Source organism: Mesocricetus auratus, unplaced genomic scaffold (assembly GCF_017639785.1).
Source record: "Mesocricetus auratus isolate SY011 unplaced genomic scaffold, BCM_Maur_2.0 Super-Scaffold_100008, whole genome shotgun sequence".
NCBI classification, from domain to species: Eukaryota; Metazoa; Chordata; class Mammalia; order Rodentia; family Cricetidae; genus Mesocricetus; species Mesocricetus auratus.
The window spans coordinates 62,045,318-62,065,064 of record NW_024429192.1 but is presented as its reverse complement, the minus strand read 5'-3'; the positions used below and the strand labels follow the sequence as shown (position 1 = coordinate 62,065,064).

The 19,747-nt window shown below is 40.5% G+C and overlaps 1 protein-coding gene across 1 annotated transcript in view; it reads right to left on the bottom strand.

Moving 5' to 3' along the window:
- The window catches only part of Fgf12 (fibroblast growth factor 12), a 515,142-nt gene extending 496,403 nt beyond the window's left edge, over positions 1–18,739 (bottom strand). The window contains exons 1-2 of the mRNA XM_005071590.4: positions 18,613–18,739; positions 18,307–18,449 (exon numbers count right to left, since the gene is read on the bottom strand). Of these exons, the coding sequence (XP_005071647.1) occupies positions 18,307–18,319 (13 nt within the window). The 5' untranslated portion in view covers positions 18,320–18,449; positions 18,613–18,739. The remainder of the gene's footprint in view (positions 1–18,306; positions 18,450–18,612) is intronic.
- Between the last annotated feature and the right edge of the window lie 1,008 nt (positions 18,740–19,747).

Genomic DNA, 19,747 nt, shown 5'->3' with positions numbered 1-19,747 from the left:
GAACCCAGGAAATCATACTTCTTGAAATAAAATTATATTGTAGCCACAGTTATTGAAATTTAAGATTCACTACATTTAATGTGCTCAACTAAAACAAAATTGGAATTTTACTTGGCAATAAAACCCAAGTAAAGCCCATAATATCACAATAAAAAAGATACATTTTAATTTTTAAGACTTTGTCATTGGAAACAAAGCAGAGAAGAAGGAAGAACTTCTTGTCACATTTCACTTTATGAACTGAAGTCTTACCACATCTCAGTTTGCGAGCAGAAGTGTAAACATACCTGAGAAAATATATTAAAAGAGAATCTTGGGCCACAGGAATCACATTAGTTCAAAAGATTAGCGCTAGCGTCATTGGCAGTTTTGGCTACCATATTAATTATTTTAGGAAACATTCTTGTAAAAGTACTGTGCTGAAAACACTCTTGGGACTCTCCATACCAAATATCTTCTTGCCACACCTCTGATCTGGCTAACCTGTGTTGGCAAGGAAACTGGTCCCAGAGATCATCATAGTCCTGGCCTTATGTTTGAGAAGACACTTCTTTCCTAGAAAGAAGTGTTAGATAATCCATTGTATATGTTGAAGGTACAGAATGGGTTTTAATATATGTATACATAATGATACTGCTACAACAGCTAAGCTAATTAACAATACACCATATTGTTTTACCCTTTCTATAATTTTACCTATTTTGGTAAGATCACCTAAAGTCTGCTTTTTAGCATATTCCCAGTATATAATATTATAAATGCAATCTATGTGCTTCACTGACCATCTTTAATCTATTCATCTGACATAACTATGTTTTTTTCTTAAGCCTACTCATCTTCATCACTACCCAGCCCAACACACACATCTGTTGAACGGAGAAAACCATTCTTCTCTTTTTTGTGTCCTTCACCTTTCTATGACTACACTGTAAGAGAGATCACTGAGCCCTTGTCTTTCAGTGCCTGGCTTATTTCACCTACCATGATGTCCTCTGATTCATCCACCTGGTTGCAAAACCCAGATCTCTTTAAGGTTGACTAATATCCCATCATATATGATATTTATAATGTGCATGACACATATTTACATGCATATAGGGAAGGGAATACTATAAATCGACATCTTGTCATTTCTTTATCCAGTCTACTGTCAATGATCATTCAGTTTTTTTCATCTTCTGTTGTGAATAACACTAAAGCTTTCTCGTGTGAATTCATAATGTCTCTCTAGCTTTGTGATTAAAAGTCAATATGCTTGCAAGTAAATATTTGCATTATATAAGCTGAGAAGTTTATCTTAGACTTCTCATATAAGGAGAGGACATCTACTGAATGCTATTCGTAGCCATATATAGTCCAAGTCACTTCAGGCAAATATATTCATAAATATGGAAAAGTTTATCAAGTCACCTTAAAATTTAAATTATAATATGACAAATCTATATTTTACCCACATTATCTTCTTTCAGAAGATTTTAACTTGATTCCCAAAGGATGACATGTTTCTCTTGCCTATGGGAGCCTGTATAATCCCTAAGTAAGATGGGATAAAAGCTACATTCTGCAAAGTATGAAAGATGGAGTGACTTCACACTCTCCTTTTCTCACCAGCGACATTAGCCCCTTATTTCCATAATCTTGGATCTTTATAGTTCTAGGATAATGCTGTCCCATACTGTTCTCTGCACTAGCTCCATTTTCTCTAAAATTGGAGTCTTCTGACATCTATGGTGTGTGTGTGGCACCCAGCATTGTGACTGAATCCGAATAAATATTTTTGCCACGGCTGGTGAATGAAGTCTCCTTGTGAGGCAGGCTCAAGAAAGCTATGGAGCAGAGCGTGGCAAACACACTTCAAGTGCTGCAGCATAAAGTGACCCCTCACACAGCAGATCACCTGTTCATACTTTGTCTCCATTTAAATTCACAGCCCTCCCAGTCACAGCAGAAAAATAGACTGGGTAGACTCTACTGGTTCCTTTCTAGTACTCAAGAGATTAAGCTTCGGCATTTTCTTTTAAAAGAATCCCTTTTAAGTTATGGATTCAAACTATACCTGGACTAGATATCTACACCTAATGATACCCTTAAATAAGAACTAATAGCCCCATCTAGGCTAGAAAGACAAGTCTTGGGCCATTCTTACTTTGCTCACTTTCTCACTTTGCATTTCTGCTGATGCCAGAGGGAATGTGAGGCAAAGGGAAGATTATGCCCTTAACTGAAGACTGAAGGCTGAAGACACCAGGATGGGTCCAGATAGCCGTTGGGCAGCTGGGTGCCATTCCCTTCCCTCATGTCCTCTCTCATTTATTCATCCATAATTAATTAGCAATGCAGAAACAACAGGGGATCAATCACCCTGTGTATTTTCTACTTTACCTTCTAGTTTACAGACTGTCTGTTGTACATTGCCCCCTAATCCTCTCCTCAGTCCCAGAGGGAAGGTGGCTGCACACCACCTCTTCCATATGAAAGTAAAAGGACACAACCAAGATGCCCAAGGGAAGTAGAAATTCATGTTTTCACACTACACACCTAGGTCTTTATACAGAAGCTCACAGAAGTTTTTGTTCCAGATACTTAACCAATAAGTTAAAAGAAATGTTTCTACTATATCCTCATTTGTACCCCACTAAGTGCATTTCCCAATGAGCCTCCACCTAGTGACTTTGTAAAGTTTGTGATGCCCAAGCTGCTTTGCAAAGGACTTTCAAGCTAACTTCAGTAGTAACAGTGCAGTGGTTGAGGAATGTGGCTGAGCAAAACCTGAAAGGTCTAACTCAGGGACTTGCTACATCCAAACTTTCTGTGGGCAACTGGTCCCTGAATTCGCTGAGCGAATTCAAACTCCATCAATATTAACTTGTACAAGTGAAGGCAGCTCTGTGTTTTTGGTTCAAAGCTGTGACCCTGTGATCTTTCGAAACACAACAATAGTGAGGACTCTATGATAGTAGTGAGCCATTCTCTTCTGATGTTGCAGGAGTCTGGACCCCCAAACCTACATGCAGAGCACACATGGACTTCATCAAAATGCTGTTCTCTAATTCTCAGAGGTTCTTAAAATTAATACTTCCAGATTTCTGAGGCTCGTCGTCATGAATTAGAATTTTTAATCATATTAATAGGCAGCTGGGCATGAGGATGGAGGCTCAATGTGTCTTGGTGGGAAGAACATTAGCAAAGGAATTTAAAACCTGAGTTTCAGTCTTGATATCACCAAGACTGGGTCACATTTTCCCTTTGTCTCAGATAAATCAGGGAAAATGTAGACTTGAAAATCACCCCAAAGTCTCTCCTGGCCATAAAAAATCTGCCAAAGCCTGGAAGTTACTAACTTAGATGATTTCAAGTTGACAAGAAGTTTTTTATGGGAAAGGATGGCCTAAATAATGAGAGTGGAGACACATTTCAAACATGAGTTTTGAAGTCAGATTTAATCTCTGCCCTTTACACAGCCTCTAGCCTGTGTTAGCATTTTTATGATGGTATTTGCTACAGTGTATCCTTTGCCAACCCCTAGCAGCATTCAGTTGCTGGCTGGCATGAAGAATGGAAGAGTGTGTCACAGGCAGGAAATGAAATAGTATGCAATGCAGAGAAAGGAGAGCCCCTGAAAACAAGCCAAATTCTAAACTCATTAAAAAATCTTAAGACAAACAGAAAAGCCATCATAGGTCACTCTGTTAGTAACAAAGATAATTTATTTACATAATCATAATAATGCTCCTAGTTATAGTGCCTACCTAACCAAAATTATGAAGAAAACACTGGGAAATTCAAGGATGAACAAGTTGCATTCTGGGGTGGGAATGTGATATCAGAGGGAGGTGAGGTCTTAAGAAGTGAATAATAGTTAGGTCCTGGAACTAAGTATGAAATAGTTCAAAGCAATTATCTCTATAAAGACAAATGGGAGAAGGGACAAGGAGCTGTCTGTGAGAATGAACCCTTCAAATTGTGACAAAAGTAGTGAGCAAATAGCAGACAATGCAGAGGGGCTGTTTCTGCACTCAGTTGGCATTTCTGAAGGATGAGTGTCCCAGGAGGCTGCTGCACACCTACCTTCTCTACTCAGACTCGAATCCATGGCCAACAGAGATCAAAGGAGCTTTGCTCAGAGGATCAAGCTGTCCTTGCCATCTGTCTAACCACTCTTAGAGTTCCAGGATGAAATTTCCTGATGACCATCATTTGAAAAATCTTACTCATGAGCCTTTCTCCAGCCAGTCTGAGATCTCCTCTACAGAAGGTACTACTCCAGCCCTCAGTCATTGAATGTGGCCATCTGGTTTGCAGGATCTACCTTCCTGCCAGCCAGTCTGAGACCTTCTCTATACAAGGCACTATTCCAGGCCCCAGTCACTGAATGTGACCATCTGGTGTGCAGGATCTTCTTTCCTGGGGTGGATTTATGACTATGATGTGAAACCCATATATTTGTTTCTTTCTTTGAGACAGGGTTTCTCTGTGTAGCCATGGCTGACCTGGAACTCGCTCTGTAGTCAAGACTGGCCTCAAACTCACAGAGATCACCTGCCTCTATCTCCCTAGTGCTGGGATTAAAGGTGTGCATCACCACTGTCAAGCTTGCAGAGACTTTTGGGTTGACTTATAATGAAAGATGATGACAACTGATATGTACATAAAGTTCATTGAAACAGTCAGAGTTGGAGGTGTTACTCAGGGGTAGACTATGAGCCTAATGTTGCCACAGACCCTGTGTTCATTCTCAGTACCACCAAAAAAATATTAAACATTAACCAAGTCTGGATCCATCACACTCAACAAAAGCCCAGGGCTGTAACTTTGAACCACAGGTTATAATGAGGCAGTTTTGAGATACAGTACTTAAATAACAATGCTTTGCAAAGTGACTATTGCATGGGAATAGGGGCTAAGCATTTTTATTATCTAATTTAATCTTCAAAACAGGTTACTTAATAGCCACTAATATTACTAGTGTTTCTGTCTCCATTGTATGGATAGGAAACTCTAAAACAGTGAGATTAGGAATCTTGACCAATGTTGTCACCTAGAACATAAGCACACAAAAACCAAGACAAGTTGGGCTCAGAAATTGCTGTTAGCATCTCTCTCTCCTTAAAACGAAGGCCTTGTGAATATCCAAACATACCACTGCAAGAGTGTGACTAAGATCGAACACAAGCATGTCATACAAAATCTTCATACATTTAAGAACAGAAGTACATCATATAATGCAATTGCAACATGCAAAGATTATCTACAGATGTTCAGATAGTAATTTTTTGAGCTTGATACATTCTGAAAGATTGTCTGGGAACTTCCCCTAAAATATTCGTCCAAAAGCTTCTATCTAAGTACTTCCACAAGTCAAGATTCAACAGTGAGCAGAAAGGCAGCAGGAACATACCACAGCATTGACTGGTTGAAATCACAGAGGAGAACAATGGTTGTGACTCCTCTGCTGGTCATTCTACTGTGCTCATTGGTATGCTTTATTTTGTGCAGTGGATGTGTTCTTTAACAGCTACTGAATAATTGAAGCTTTATAATCTAATAGCCCCAAGGAATCTAATTTTTTAAAGGTGATTACATTAATTAATGTTTTTGGAAGGTGAATGAAATCACCACCTACATTACATAATTTGTAACAGGCTTTCACAATTTCCTTCAGAACTTTCCTTCATGATTCATTATTCCCTGTCCCCATCTCGCTGTGCACCATGAAGGCAAGAATTCCTCATTCTGCCCCCCCGCACTGTCTTCAGCCCCTAGAAGAGTGCCTGGCCACCAGCATAGGTGTCTGATAGATGAATGAATCAGATCATCTTTTACTTATTTCTGGTTACTGTTGGTACAGTTAAGACCCCTCTACTGTGCTCTTTATTGCTCCTTCATCATAGGATGCTTTCCCAATGTTTAAGTTCCATCCTTCCCATAAATATCAACTTCTTCCCAGATTTGGACTTTTTTCTCTGCATTTGTACACATTATATTTCTATTATGTGGTGCGATAACAGATGACACAAACCTTATTTTAGTCATTACTTCCAGAACAATCTATACAGAAGCTATATTGGTAAAAGCAAATTTAGAATTTAAATTTTCACTTGCATCCCTAGCAGTCAGTTCTTTGTAACTTTAAGTTTGCCCATATCTTTAGTTGCTGACTTGAAAGGTGTTTTCTTAGAATAAACTGTGATCTTTTGTTGCTAGTCCCAGTGATAAGCAGATTATATGGAGTATATGTCAAAATGGTAGATAAATGGCCATCAAACTCACAATTTTGTATAATTAACTAGTGTTGCACTTTTATTTCCAAGATGTAATGCCATTTACTCTTTTAAGCTATGTATGGCCTTCCATCATGAGACTGCTACCCAAATCCCTTAGTCTTGAACAGTCAGAAAAATAAATAGCCATTTCTGAGTCAAATATAAGCACAAGGCAATATTAGAGTAGGTTTTATGTACCTATGGTTCTTAAAATCAATCTCTAGAGTAGCAGCAGTGTCCTCTGGGAAGTTCATAAAAGAACATTCTCCAACATCCATCACAGACCATGCAATCAGACCCTCTGGGTGTGGAGTCCAGCAACCCTGGCCTTGACCTAACCATATTGACATTTTTGCTCCAATAATCAAGTTTGTTCTTCTGAGGAAACAGAACTTCATTTAGGTCAAACAGTGAGAACAAGTTAATGAAATTCTAATCTAAATATCAGTTGTTTACCAACTAAGGTCAACACTGTTTGCTTTTATTGTATGATTTAAATAAGTGGATCCTAAATATCTTATTATATTACACCACAGAGCTGCCTGGTACTCTAGTAGTCCTAACGAGAGAAGAGTGTGTGAAATAGAGTTGGGCAAGGTGCAAAAACTAACAGAAACTGTAAGGATCAGCAGTTCAAAGAAATGTAGGGAGGAATGTAACCAGGTTAGACCCTTGCAGCTGGTATATAAGCAGGGTGGAGGGCCAGTGATAAGGCAAGAAGCAGTAATGGCATGACGATTAGAAAGGTTCCAGCTACCAGAACCAGCTAACAACTTCACCATGCATCAGTAGTGTTCATCCACAGTGGTGCATGGGATACCAGGGTACATATCTAGTTCTGTGCTAAGGAGTTAACATGATGGTGGGGCTCTTCAGCCTTAAAAGAAACAGATGATAAAAGTCACAGCAAAAGAAACAATCACAAGCCATCACTGAGTACTGTCTTTAGCTGGGCTTTTAATGTCTTTTCGTTACTGACCCCATTAACTTAGAAAGAAATCCCTTGCACGAATTAGAGGGAAAGACACAGAACTGTATCTTTACCATGTTAGAGGGACTAAAAAGTTGCTAGTGCTGTGTGATTTCCAGTTTTGTGGCCTTCCTACAATACCAGTGACTTGCCTAGATAAGCCAGGCAGATATGCAGTGTGGGGGTTAGAAATATGCTACAGCCTTCACTTAATTAAGCCACTGGAGTTGGAACCAACTTAAGATATACAAGAGCACCAGGCTCCTTCTTGAACCCACCTGAGAGCCAGCAGGAGCTCCCAATAATGTGTCAAGTCTGTCTCGCCTTGGCTCAGGGTTTGTGTGTGCATATAGCCACAAATACTGGTTTTTTTCTTAGTTTCCATCATATAACCAGTATTTCTGATCATAATGCATGTTCATAAACATGTTAACAGCTATTGAATATCTTACTATCTTGCACTTTTTGTATCAGTAAGAAGTTCATTTTATTAGACATGAAACAAGCAGATACTGGGTGCCCTGAAGGTTATAAAATCTGCATGTACACAGCTGAACTTTTTTTTCTTTAATGGAGGAAAGGAGATAGTCATACCAGACTAGAGGAAAATACACCAATGATTCAGTAGTGTTTGAGGTCACAGACTGTGAAGCTAGTCCATAATCCAGAAGCTTTGGAGGTTAAAATGTAAATTACTTTGCATTACTATGCTTGAGTTTCCCAGGCCATAAACTATGAATGACATGGGATCTCTGTGAACAACATGTCACAGCATGTAAAGTACAATACACATTAAAAGCTACAGAAACTTCATTTTAAATGACAGTTAACTTTTCAAGTGTCCTATTGATATCTGACATGAGCAGAGCATGAAGCCAGGAGACATGAAGAAAGAGATTTGGTAACACTTAAATATGTCTAAACTGACTGTACCATGCTAAGACAGCAATAAGTTATCTAGAATATGGGATTGTTAGAATATCTGAAAAAGAATAAAATTTCATTCAATATTTAGTTATTACCCCAATAATAATATCCTTTGCATATTTCAATATGTTATTTGTTCACGGTGTGTTGCTTGTCATTGATATGGGCATATGCCCACAAATCAAATTCATAGTCACTATTTTATCTAAAGTAATCCTGATCGTAATTCATGTTTTTAAACGCATTAAGGCTGTTAAATATTTTTGTTTTCATCCCGTGCATAACTAAGAAATTCAGCTTAAGTATCAATCCACTCTACTAAGTAGGTTTCCACTGGAAATGACAATACTTCTGTCTTGAAGGAGCAGCAGAGCCCTGAGTGTTGCAAGAGATACCTACGGTTTCTGAGTTGTCTAAAGACAAAAGAAGTGAGTGTGTTTCGTTTTGAAAAATGCATCTCTAGTGACTGAAAGGAAGGGAAGTCAAATCTCCCTTCTGTAACAGGAGTAAAACACTCAGCACAGAGGGCTTGGCATGCTACGCCTGCCTTTACTTGGTGAAGTGTGCTTGCTATGTCTGGAAGAAGGAAGACTATATCAACTTCACATAATAAAATAACCTTAATGACAAGGAGGATGCATATAAGGATAAAGAAAACAAGGTTATAAAACAGGATGCCAAAGATGCTCAGAAAAAATGGTACAGTGTTAGCCAGAAGCAAGGAGTGAGCCACCAACCATAATCATGAAAAAAACATCTACTGTTTTCTCTATACAGCTCCACAAATGCCAGTTCTCACAATTCCTCAGATTCAAAGACCCTTGTCTCTGTGTTCCTTTGCTTCACAGACAGAGAGCAAGGTGAGGGAAAGAAATGACTACATCAAACTCATATGCTGAGTTGAGACACAAATCAGGATTCAAACCTAGACCTCCAAATTTCCAAGGTGTGACAATGTCCATAGGTATTCATAGCTACCCATCAATTCAAATCCATGGTCACATATCACACATAAGGCCAAATGTTATGAGCCTAGTCAACAAGCTCATGGTTCCAGCGGGTACCACTATTTTGAAGTCTGTGCAGGCTGTAGATGGCAGGATTTTCTGTGGAGGGTACACCATGGGGGGGTCTTTGAGAAATATACCACTCCCCAGGTTCAGATGCAATTTCTGCTTTCTGGTCTGTGCCTGACAGCCACTGTTCACACTCCTGCTGCCTCAGATGATGTCATTGTTATCCCATCATGCCTTCCTTTTGGCGGAGATTCTTCTGAAACTGTGAGCTGAAATAAAGCCTTCCTTGAGAAAGCTGAAAGGTATTTTGCTCTTATCAACATAATAGCATTACAATAACTAATAAAAGTAACTAATCCACTATGTTTAGTGTCTTCTCACTCAGAAAAACATCAATTGTCGACCCAGCTCCATGCCCAAAATCTCAATCTTGAAAATTATTGCCTAAAAAAACTGGCTTAGGACTGGCCGTGGTCATACATGTCTTTAGTCTCTGGAGGCAGATGCAGGTGGGTTTCTGTGTGTTCATGGTTAGCCTGGTCTACACAGTAAGTTCCAGGCCAGCTGGGCTTAAATCACAAGAGACTGCTTTAAAAAGCAAACAAACAAGCAACAAAAGTGGTAGCTCAATATTGAACGTTAAAATCAATGTGGTTATCTGGACTGATTCACTGTTTTATTTTCTATAGAAAGCACGCATAGGGATCAAAACAGAACATTTGAAAGTGGACAAGATAGTTTCTCTATAATAAGAGAATGAAAATGGCAGAAGGAGGAGAGGAAGAGGAGAAAGAGGAAGAAGAAGGGAAGATGGGAGAGGAGAGGAGGATTGGGGAAGAAGTCAAGAAGGTTGATCCAGGACACAGAGATTTAAAAGGATTTTTTTCTGCAAGGATCCTTTGTAAGATAGGTATAGGAAACAGAACTTGAACACAGGATTTCTGGTCTTGTTCTATCAGAACACAGAGCATGTTTGTTCTACACCCCCATGTACCAAAGTATATAACCTCAGCACCCAACCAGTGTATACAAACCAGTTCAAAGCACAACATCAAGACATCTAACACATTGATTCTCAAAAATGCTGCGCATTGATTTAATCCAGCCATTATCTGACACTGAGAGGCTGGTGCCCACGGTCCCTGTGCTGTCTGTCTGTCTGCCTCTCTTCCTCAGGTTATTGAGAGCCTTTCTGTGTGTGCATAACTGCTTTGCCTTTTAATACTGATGCTGATGTAAGTAAGGCCTGTAGGAAAAAAATCCCCACATCATCTTATTTTGAATTTTCAGACTCACAAATAAAGCATGGTTTGCAGAGTCTTTCTCTTTGACCCACAGCAAATATTTCTCCATTAAATCCTAGAGAAAGAACAACAGAGAGCTGAACTAAATTCAGTTTCAAGTAGTACTGGAAATAGTGAGACTATTTCTAAATGCAAAAAGAGCCTTTGGAAAGGCAGTTTCAATTTCCTAGATTTTCATTTCCAATTAGAGCAATCATACAAAAGATGTTTTGTAATTATCTTATTTATATAATTAAGTATGTGATGAAAATTGGGGCAAAAACCACTTTAATATGTTTTAAGGACAGAAACATAGCTATATTTTCCAGTTCCCAAAGAGCTGAAAATTTTGCCTTGTACTGAGAATGGTTTAGCCTATTTGAACATGGTCAATATTTGAAGATCTGATGCGAACCTGACTACTTCTCGTGGGTAATAACTGTGAGAGCAGGGGAGATTCCAGGGGGTAGAGATTGGAATGGCTGCCTCTTCTTGCTTCTTTGCTAAAGAAAAGTTACTTGTATTTGGTGACTCTTTGAATGGCCTCTAAAAACTTCTGGACTTTTTTTTCCTGCTGTCCATCCCTTGTGGATGTTTCTCTGGCAAAACACAAACAGAACGGAAACGAAGTCCATAAGCCCATATCTGTAGGACCAGCCATAGAGATGTTAATACAGGACTCAGACCATAAGTTTGAGGCCAGCCTAAGTGAAAACTAGCAACTTCTTTTATGGAAAGCCCCTTCCAATGGAATGTGCTCTTTGAATCCTCGGTCATGGGGTCTCTTAGGTAAACATCCAAGCAGGTTACATGCTAGTAAAACAGGAAAAGATCTGTGAAAGGGCAACAGGTGTCCTAACTTCAGCCAAGGTGCCATCAGTTGCATCACAGCAGCTAAGGAACTTAACTTCTCTGGGGGGAGAATCTCACATTCGTGAGAAGAAAGGGGGATTTCTAAATGCAGCTGGGGAGATGAGAAAACGAAAATTAGTCTATATGCATAGGTCCTGGAAAAACTACACCATGTCCTGTAAACAGGGATGCTAATAAGGTGAATGGCATGTCTTCTGGGTCTCAGCTTCTTGACGTTTATTTTACATATTTTCTATTCCAATCCTATAACAGAGGAATGGAATCTCTCTTTGATGTCCATGCTCCATGCTTTCTTTAACACTAACGAATGATAATAATAATAATAAAATGTCCAAGGCAAGAGCACTATAATGTTCCTGATTAGAAACAGTTCCTGGCTCTAGTTTTGTAAAAATTACTGTACTACTTGCCTATCACACACCTAACATACTGAATGCTTCATTAATAGCTGAGTGTCATGTACCACGGAGGGGGGAGCCATGACTACCATGTTGATGGGCAGAATTTATGCTGTATTTTAAACCCATTCAATGTATACTGCTCCTGATTTATCTCCAACTACTTCCAACCTGCAAAATGTTACACAACTAATTCAAAACAGTCTTAGTACCAACAGTAACTTAGTAACAAATTAGTTATCAGAAAAGTTCACATTACAAATGTAGTGGGGTGTAGCTCCATGGTGGCCCATGATTAGCTTGAGTGGGTCCTGGGTTCTGTACTCAACCCCCTAGATAAAGACATGTAATTTATTGAGTAAATAAAGTAGAGTATGCACAAAAGTAGCCCCTTTGCTACATAAAGCCTTTGTGGAAGTCAGTGAGGATTGCTTGGTAAGTATCTAGGCAGAGCACTGGCTGTGAACTCCACCAAGACAAACTGTATCCCGTGATTCTGATACTATGGGGTGGGGAGGGGAGGGAGGAGTATAAAGCTCTTGTTTTACAGAAAAAGAAACCAGATTTCCGATGCCCCCTTACATCTGTGAAACAAAGTCAAACATGAAATCACAAAGTTTTAAAGCAGATAACATACAAAGACCTTTATAAAACCACAAAATGTCTCATGATGTTATTTTACAGCCGGTAATATGCAGTAAACTCAGAAACCAATAGAGGCAAATACGATACGTCACTATTAGTTACTTTGTGGGCATAAGAAGATAACTCAGAGGGGGTGGGCACTTGCCACTAAGACTGACAGGTTGTCCTTTGAACTATACACATATTGTAGCATACATGCTCATGCATACATGTGCACACACACACACATACACACATACACAAAATAAATGAATAAATAAATAACATAGTGACACCAATCTAATAGTGTCACTACTTCACAAGCTTGAAAGAATTAAAAGGCAAGGCTAAGAAAGTGGCCACCCCTGGACTCATTGCCGAGGATAACAGATCTCCTCATGACTGCTAAAGTCAGGCAATCCATTCCCAGCTAGGCAGCTGGTAAGCTGGAACCACTTTCAGAAGAAAACACAACATAGTTGGTGTTCACATGTTCTCTCACACAGCGACTTTTCTTTTGAAAAAAATCAAGGTAGAAACCAATAGAAGGCATAACTGCTGTGGAACATTCAGTCTTCTCTCGGGGTCCCTAATTACGGTAGAATTCCACATTCTAGCCTCCTGGGTAACCTACAAGGACTAGGAAGGATGAATGAAGCAGTAGTGTGTCCAGAATAAAATCCTGGAGGATCCCCGCTGCAAGTGCAAAGAATGGGAGTCAGGACGCACATCTCCAACACTTCAACCTAGCCATATGCCTGGTACAACATGGCAATTCAGCATGCTTTTGAATCAAATGAGTCAAACACGCTATACTTCTTAAAATCTTGAGTGCCAGAAAGGCAAAGAGATATGTTCAAAGTTAACACCCCTAGAACCAGCCAAGAAGCTGTATGCCCTACACCCAGTGTAAATTCCATCACAGTACATATTAGATTTGACTTCTCCCACCACAATGGTCTCTCTGGTTCTTATTTCTGTTTAAGGATGAAGCAACAGTTCTGCTCAGCTAAGGATCACAAAAGCATTTCCTCTCTTTTCCAGAGGGCATGAGCAAGTCTGTTGGGAAAACAAGTTGGTTTCCTGCCTTCTGTACTATGGAATCAAAATGATGCTTCAGGGTGCCCTTGTAAGATGTCAGCTTTATCTTCCCCAGGTTATAATCATCTCAACACATGAAAGTGGTGCTTAAAACGATTATCTGTTCAACACAGCATTTAAAAGCCAGCGTCTCTGCCATGGAAAATATGGCATAATTCCTGAGGTGGGCTCCCGGGTACCTGCTAAAATGCTAAAGGCTCAAATCATACCCTCAAGAAGGCTAACCAATCTACTAGCAAAGCCATGAGGTATGAGAACAAGATATTTAAGACCAAGGACTAGTTTTTGTTACTTAGAGTCTCAAGTAGCCCAGGCTGGCTTCAAACTATATTGTAGAGGCTATCCTCAGACTCCTGATTCTCCTGTTGCTATTCTCTGGGTGCTGGAATTATAGCCATGAGCTACTTAACTTAGGTTTCTTTTAGATTTTCAGAACTAAGCATGAAGGGTACATAGTAGGTACTCATTAAATATTTTTTGAATAAAGATCATCTGCTTTCTGGTATAAGGAATGCACCACATTAAAAACAAACAGGCATTTCAGCTGTATAGAGCACTCTATTTTTTAAAAATAGCCGTTAAACACAGGGTCAGGAAAGACAGTGCAGAATGGGTGGCATCAGAGAATGGGACAGAGATGCAATACAATGGCAGCAACCTGCAGTCTGCTAAGATGCATCCTGGCATACGCAGTCCAGTACTATTACTTAACCATGGGCCAACAGCACTAACTTAACAGGAGTTGAAATGAAGTTGGAGAATAAATGCTTAAAGATAATTGGAGGCTGAAAGTAAGTGACTAAAGTAAGAACAGAAAGAGTTCTTAAAAGTGAGTTTGTTTAGGGTTCAAACCACACGGCAGACTTTCTTTCCCACTTTTCTCCAAAGCAAACAGAAGTCCAGGACCTGACCACACACACGTAACCGCCACACAGAATAGATGATCTCTATCCAAGCTTCCAAAGGTACATTGTGTGTGAATTCTTTCAGTTACAATCTGCTTCCCACAATTGAGACAAATAGTTCTGAGACTTTAACAGGAACACAAACAATCATGAGAGCTTTCTGGAATCCAGGGCTGAATTATCAATCCGGAGACAGCCTGAGAATCAGCATCTTTCACAAGCTCTGGGGTAGTGCTCATGTGCCTGAAATGTAGACCAAGAGTGGTGAGGTCTGAGATCAATGGTTATTGGCTGGATGGTAGCATCACTTGGAGGGTGTGGTGGTTTAGATGAGAATGACCCCCATAGTCTTTTATATATTTGAATGCTTGGTCCACAGCTAGTGGAACTATCTGGGAAGAAGTAGGAGGTGTGGCCTTGTTGGAGTGTCACTGGGGGAGATGAGCTTTAAGGTTTCAAAAGCCCATGTCATTCTCTGTTAGTGCGTCCCTCTCTCTCTTGTCCGTTCTTTTTTTTTTTCGAGACAGGGTTTCTCTGTGGCTTTGGAGGCTGTCCTGGAACTCGCTTGGTAGTCCAGGCTGGTCTCGAACTCACAGAGATCCGCCTGCCTCTGCCTCCCGAGTGCTGGGATTAAAGGCGTGCGCCACCACCGCCCGGCTTTGCCCGTTCTTTTTGACTGTGAACATAATCATATGTAAGCTTTCTGCTACTGTCCCTGCCACCAAGCTCCCTGCCATGACGATCATGGACTATCCTTGTGAAAACATGAGTAAGCCCCCAATCAAGTGCTTTCTTTAGTAAGTGTCTTTGTCTTGGTGTCTCTTCACAACAATAGAGAAGCAACTGAGAGTAATTTTGTTTTGTTTTAAAGAACTATGCCCAGATTCCTCCCCAGAATCAGTTAAGCCTGAATCTCAAGAGGGAAACTCCTGGATCTCAAAAGGGAAACTCCCAAAGCTCTCTACATAGAAAAAGTTCTACAGGTGTTTTTTATAGGTATCATGCATGAAGTTCAGAATCTGAGCAAGGAAAAAATTATACAATCAGGAGGGGGGGAACACAAGCTACCTTTAAATCATTGCTCGTGAACCTGACCCAGATTACAAACCACCTGGAGTTTTGTTGAAACCACTATGTTCAATAAGCCTAGAGTAAAAATGAGCACCAGGCAGCTCTAAATGTGTCTGCAAACCACAATTTATCATCCAGCACCTAAATAAGTGGTTCTCAAACACATTGTACCTGAGCCATGTTTAAAAAAAAAAAAGTTCATCTCTGTGTTCCAGTACAACATTCTAATTAATCATTTTGGCTAGGCCCCTGCCCGATAACATTTATGAGGTATACCAAGTAGTTCCAGAGTGCAGAGAAGTTTCTGAACCACAAGTTTAAATATTAAACACTCTACATTATTTGAGAGGCTCTAGCCCTTGGGACCTGTGAGGCACAATTTCTGTCAAAGTTACTCCAAACACATCCAACCCAGTCTTTGAGACAACGTACCTACCACGCTACACAAAAATCCTAGAAAATCACTCTGAATGGATCTATCATCACTTTATCCTGGATGACAGGAAGTGATGTAATGTAACAAAGGAGGAAGTAGACCTGATCTTACTCGTGAGTAAGGGAACACTCACAGAGTTGCTTGGCTAATCTGCTTTTCAAACAGCAAAGGTAATGCGAAGGTTGCCTGACCCTGGTGACAGGGCACGTGTCTAAATAGGCCATTAGACTATGGAGAACTATTGTGCTGTCTAATGAATCATGTGATGATTCTTTGACTATTTAAAATTAGCTCCAATACTTATATTTAATGATATTTTCCTACAATTTCACTTGAATCCGTTGGGGGAAGAAGTTGCACAGCATAAAGAAATGAAAGCTACTCCAGTTAGAATGAAATACAGATGCAACTGTCCATTAATATGCTCCTTTCCCCTTGAAGAATAAAAAATTAAAGTCAGCTGGATTTTTTTAGCATGCCTCTTGCAGTGACTTAAAAAGCATAAGTGTCAGCATGATTGGGCAGCTCAGCTTTGTAAAGCCCAGGAATGAAAATTCATTGAGACTTTCATTTGCTCCTTTGTTACAAGTAATTATGAGCTCTCTGCAAAATGACCACAATATTGGGTTTATAGCAAGAGTTATCATCCCCTTTTTAACAGAGCTGCGATCCACTGTCTTGCTGTTGTCTAACTTAACATAGAACTTTTGGCCCAGTTCCTCTTGGGTCTATTTCTGAAATTCTGTCTCGCTTCTGAACTCCACAGACTGGAAGCATGGCTGGAAGTCTACTGTTATTATTAGATAATATAAACCACCTGGAACTCTGAGAAGCAGGCAGCATTCTTCATAGGCAATAAAATAAAATACAAAATATTGCTGAGAGATACATCTTCATTTTACAATGGACCAATAATTTCTGTATAAATTAGGGGCAAAATGTTACCAAGAACCACTGCCAAATAACTGATTTAATGGCCAAATACCAGGTGTTGCCTAAGCAGAAAAACAGTTTTTCATAGTAAAACAATACTCTCTGCTGCTTACCCTATGCCCAAAAATGCTTAACTAACTAGAATATTATATTAATTTATGATTTAAGAAAGATTGGATTCTAATTTTAAATTGGATTCTGCAATATATTATGTATATTTAGAGGTATGGACTTTTCCTCTGTATCTCCCTTGTCAGACAAGGAAATACCCACAATGTGTCACAAGAACAATTTGCCCCATCTGAAAGCTTCCAGCTGATCTTCATCCAGATCATTTCAGTTCTTTCCACAGTGTCTACCCCAGGTACAAATATGATAAACCTACTAATTAAATACTCAAAATAACCATCCTGAGCAGATAGCTGCTATCACCAACACTCTAGTTGTATTAGTCAGTCCAGAAATAGGTAGTTCAACACCACTCCCTGAGCCTAAGTACATTGCCACAGTGACTGACATTCTGGTTAAAAATAAAACCTTGCTTCAAATATAGCTTCTCCAGTTCTGGGTAATGAATATAGTTTCATAAAAGTTGACATCATTTCTCTGATTTCACCAGGATCAAATGCATCCTCTATCCCTACTGGGTGTCTGGCCACACCAATCAGGGTACTCACAACCTAGTGAACAATTTAAGGAGGGGAAGAGACCTGTACAGATGGGGGTTAAGTCCAAATGACATCAAAACTTACAATTTTAATGGTTGCTTTGTTTATATACATTAGAATTATCAACCAGAAGTTGATTACCCCAGTTCATGTAGCAGTTGGTGGGTGTACATTTTGCAGATTTACTTATGAAGAGAATTTTATTTTGTACATGTCCAAAACTAGTGAACGGCATCGCGCCCAAAGAGCCAAGCAGTACTCCCGTACCCTGATCTTCTTAGAGGTCAGTTCCTATGCACACTCTTTCAAATAGATACGATTTTTCATCTGCTACCCATTCAAAATGCAATCGAATGTGGTCATACACACCCAGAAACACCATGTTTGTAGGGTGGGGTGGAGAAATTCAAACATTTTTTAGCAATGCATTATTGGATATCAGCTATAAATGTGCCCGTCAGCAATCCTAAAGCAAACAAAATAGATTTAGTTCAGTCCATCCATTATAAAGGAAAGAAATCGTTTTGGCAACACATCTTTCCTCCCCCCTCCATTTTGGGAGGGTATCTTCTCCATCCCCCCACCACCACCACCGGGGGGAAAAAAACTCATTCTACTTCACTACGCAACTGATGGGAGTATTAAACATTGACTTCCACGCTGTGGGAGTTAGTGGCCTTCTTGCCACATTCCCGCTGCTGCAACGGACATAGCATATCCTCCTCCTATCGACCTAGTGTGATGCTCCTCCCGCTCTGGAACACTGCAGTCCCCTAGCCGAGGGCTGCCCTGGCCACGCACATGCAGCGGGAAGTGCCCGATGGGGACAGCCACATACCTTTGCTCTCCATTTCGGTCCCTTTAGAGTGCTGGGAAGTTCAATGGAAGTTGGCAGGAAGACGTGGGCCCGCTTCAGATCCCAAAATCTGGAAAGGCAATCAGATGATTTCGCCCGTACTTCCTTCTTTCCCTTCAGGCTTCCTGAAAGATGGGATTTCTTAAACCTTGATGCTGCGATCAGCCACCAAAGGACACTTAGCAGCAGCAGATTGCCTCTACAGAGGTTAGGCTGCTATGCATATCTGATACTGAAAAGCATGCACAGGACCGCTCAGAACTGTATTTTTTTTTTTTTTTTTTTTACCTGAATCTGGAAGCTGCAAGCAGGAGCTGTCCTCGGAGCGTGGTGCTGCAGGTGTAGTGACAGATCATCCCACTTTGCTCTGGATGTACAGCAGATTTGCATGGGCGCTGGCACGCATGCGCAAGACGTCCCCCCTCCCTTTTTCACCGCCTCCCTCCCGCCCCACTCCCCCTCCCCGCGCTCCCCCCGCCCGCCATGGTTTCTCTCCCCAATAAGGTCCTCAGTATCCCAGTCCGAAAGCAGTAGCATTCGGTCACGGGAAAGCGCTGCTAAAAATAAACACCGGACCGGATTTTCCCCTGCAAACTAGAAAATGGATTGGACTGGAACGGTGCATCAATCCCATCCGATTTTCCAGGACTGCTTACTGAAGCTCGAGAGGAGGCTGTAGTGTCTGAGCAGCCTCCCTAGAGCAGCAGAGGGATTTACGAATCCTGCTTAGTGGTCATGATGTGGGCTTCTCTTGGTTGCTGCAGTAACTTCCCAGGTGCCTGCCTTGCCTCTTCTCCCTACAGACTTCCTACATCTACATAGTCCTCCATCCTCTGTGCTTGTTTGGTTTGCTTCACTGGTGGAGTGGCAGGAGTTTGGGTCTGTTGTTTCTTTAGCATCCTCCCTTTTCTGTGCCATCCAGACTGGGTGTCGCTGGGCCTCCACCCAGCACTGTTCCCTGCAGGCTCCAAGGTTTCTAAAGTTATTCGAACAAAGCATGGGCACGGGGTGGTCCAAGGTGCTTTGTTTACCTTCTCTCCAACATCTGCAAAGAAGCAAAGTTCCCAACGGTGGTGGAAAGACACCTTATAGACATAACTATATTATATTTTTAAATGCAAAAATGTGCCCCCCCCCCCCGCGCGCAACACACACACTTTTTGAAGTGGCAAGGCAAGCATTTTTCTTGTTTCGGGCTGTAGAGAGTGCTCAAATGGCCAAAATACCACGTGGTGCTATTCTCAAGTCCACATTTATTTTGTTCATATATCAAATGTTTAATTGGGGAAAATATATGTTATATATTTGCTTTTTTTTTTAGTTGCCCAGATTTCCCTAAGAAAATATTTGCTCCTCAAAACAGCCATCTTTTTCCCGGGCATGAATACAAATGCAGAAGACTCAGATAGCTGCTAAGGAAGGA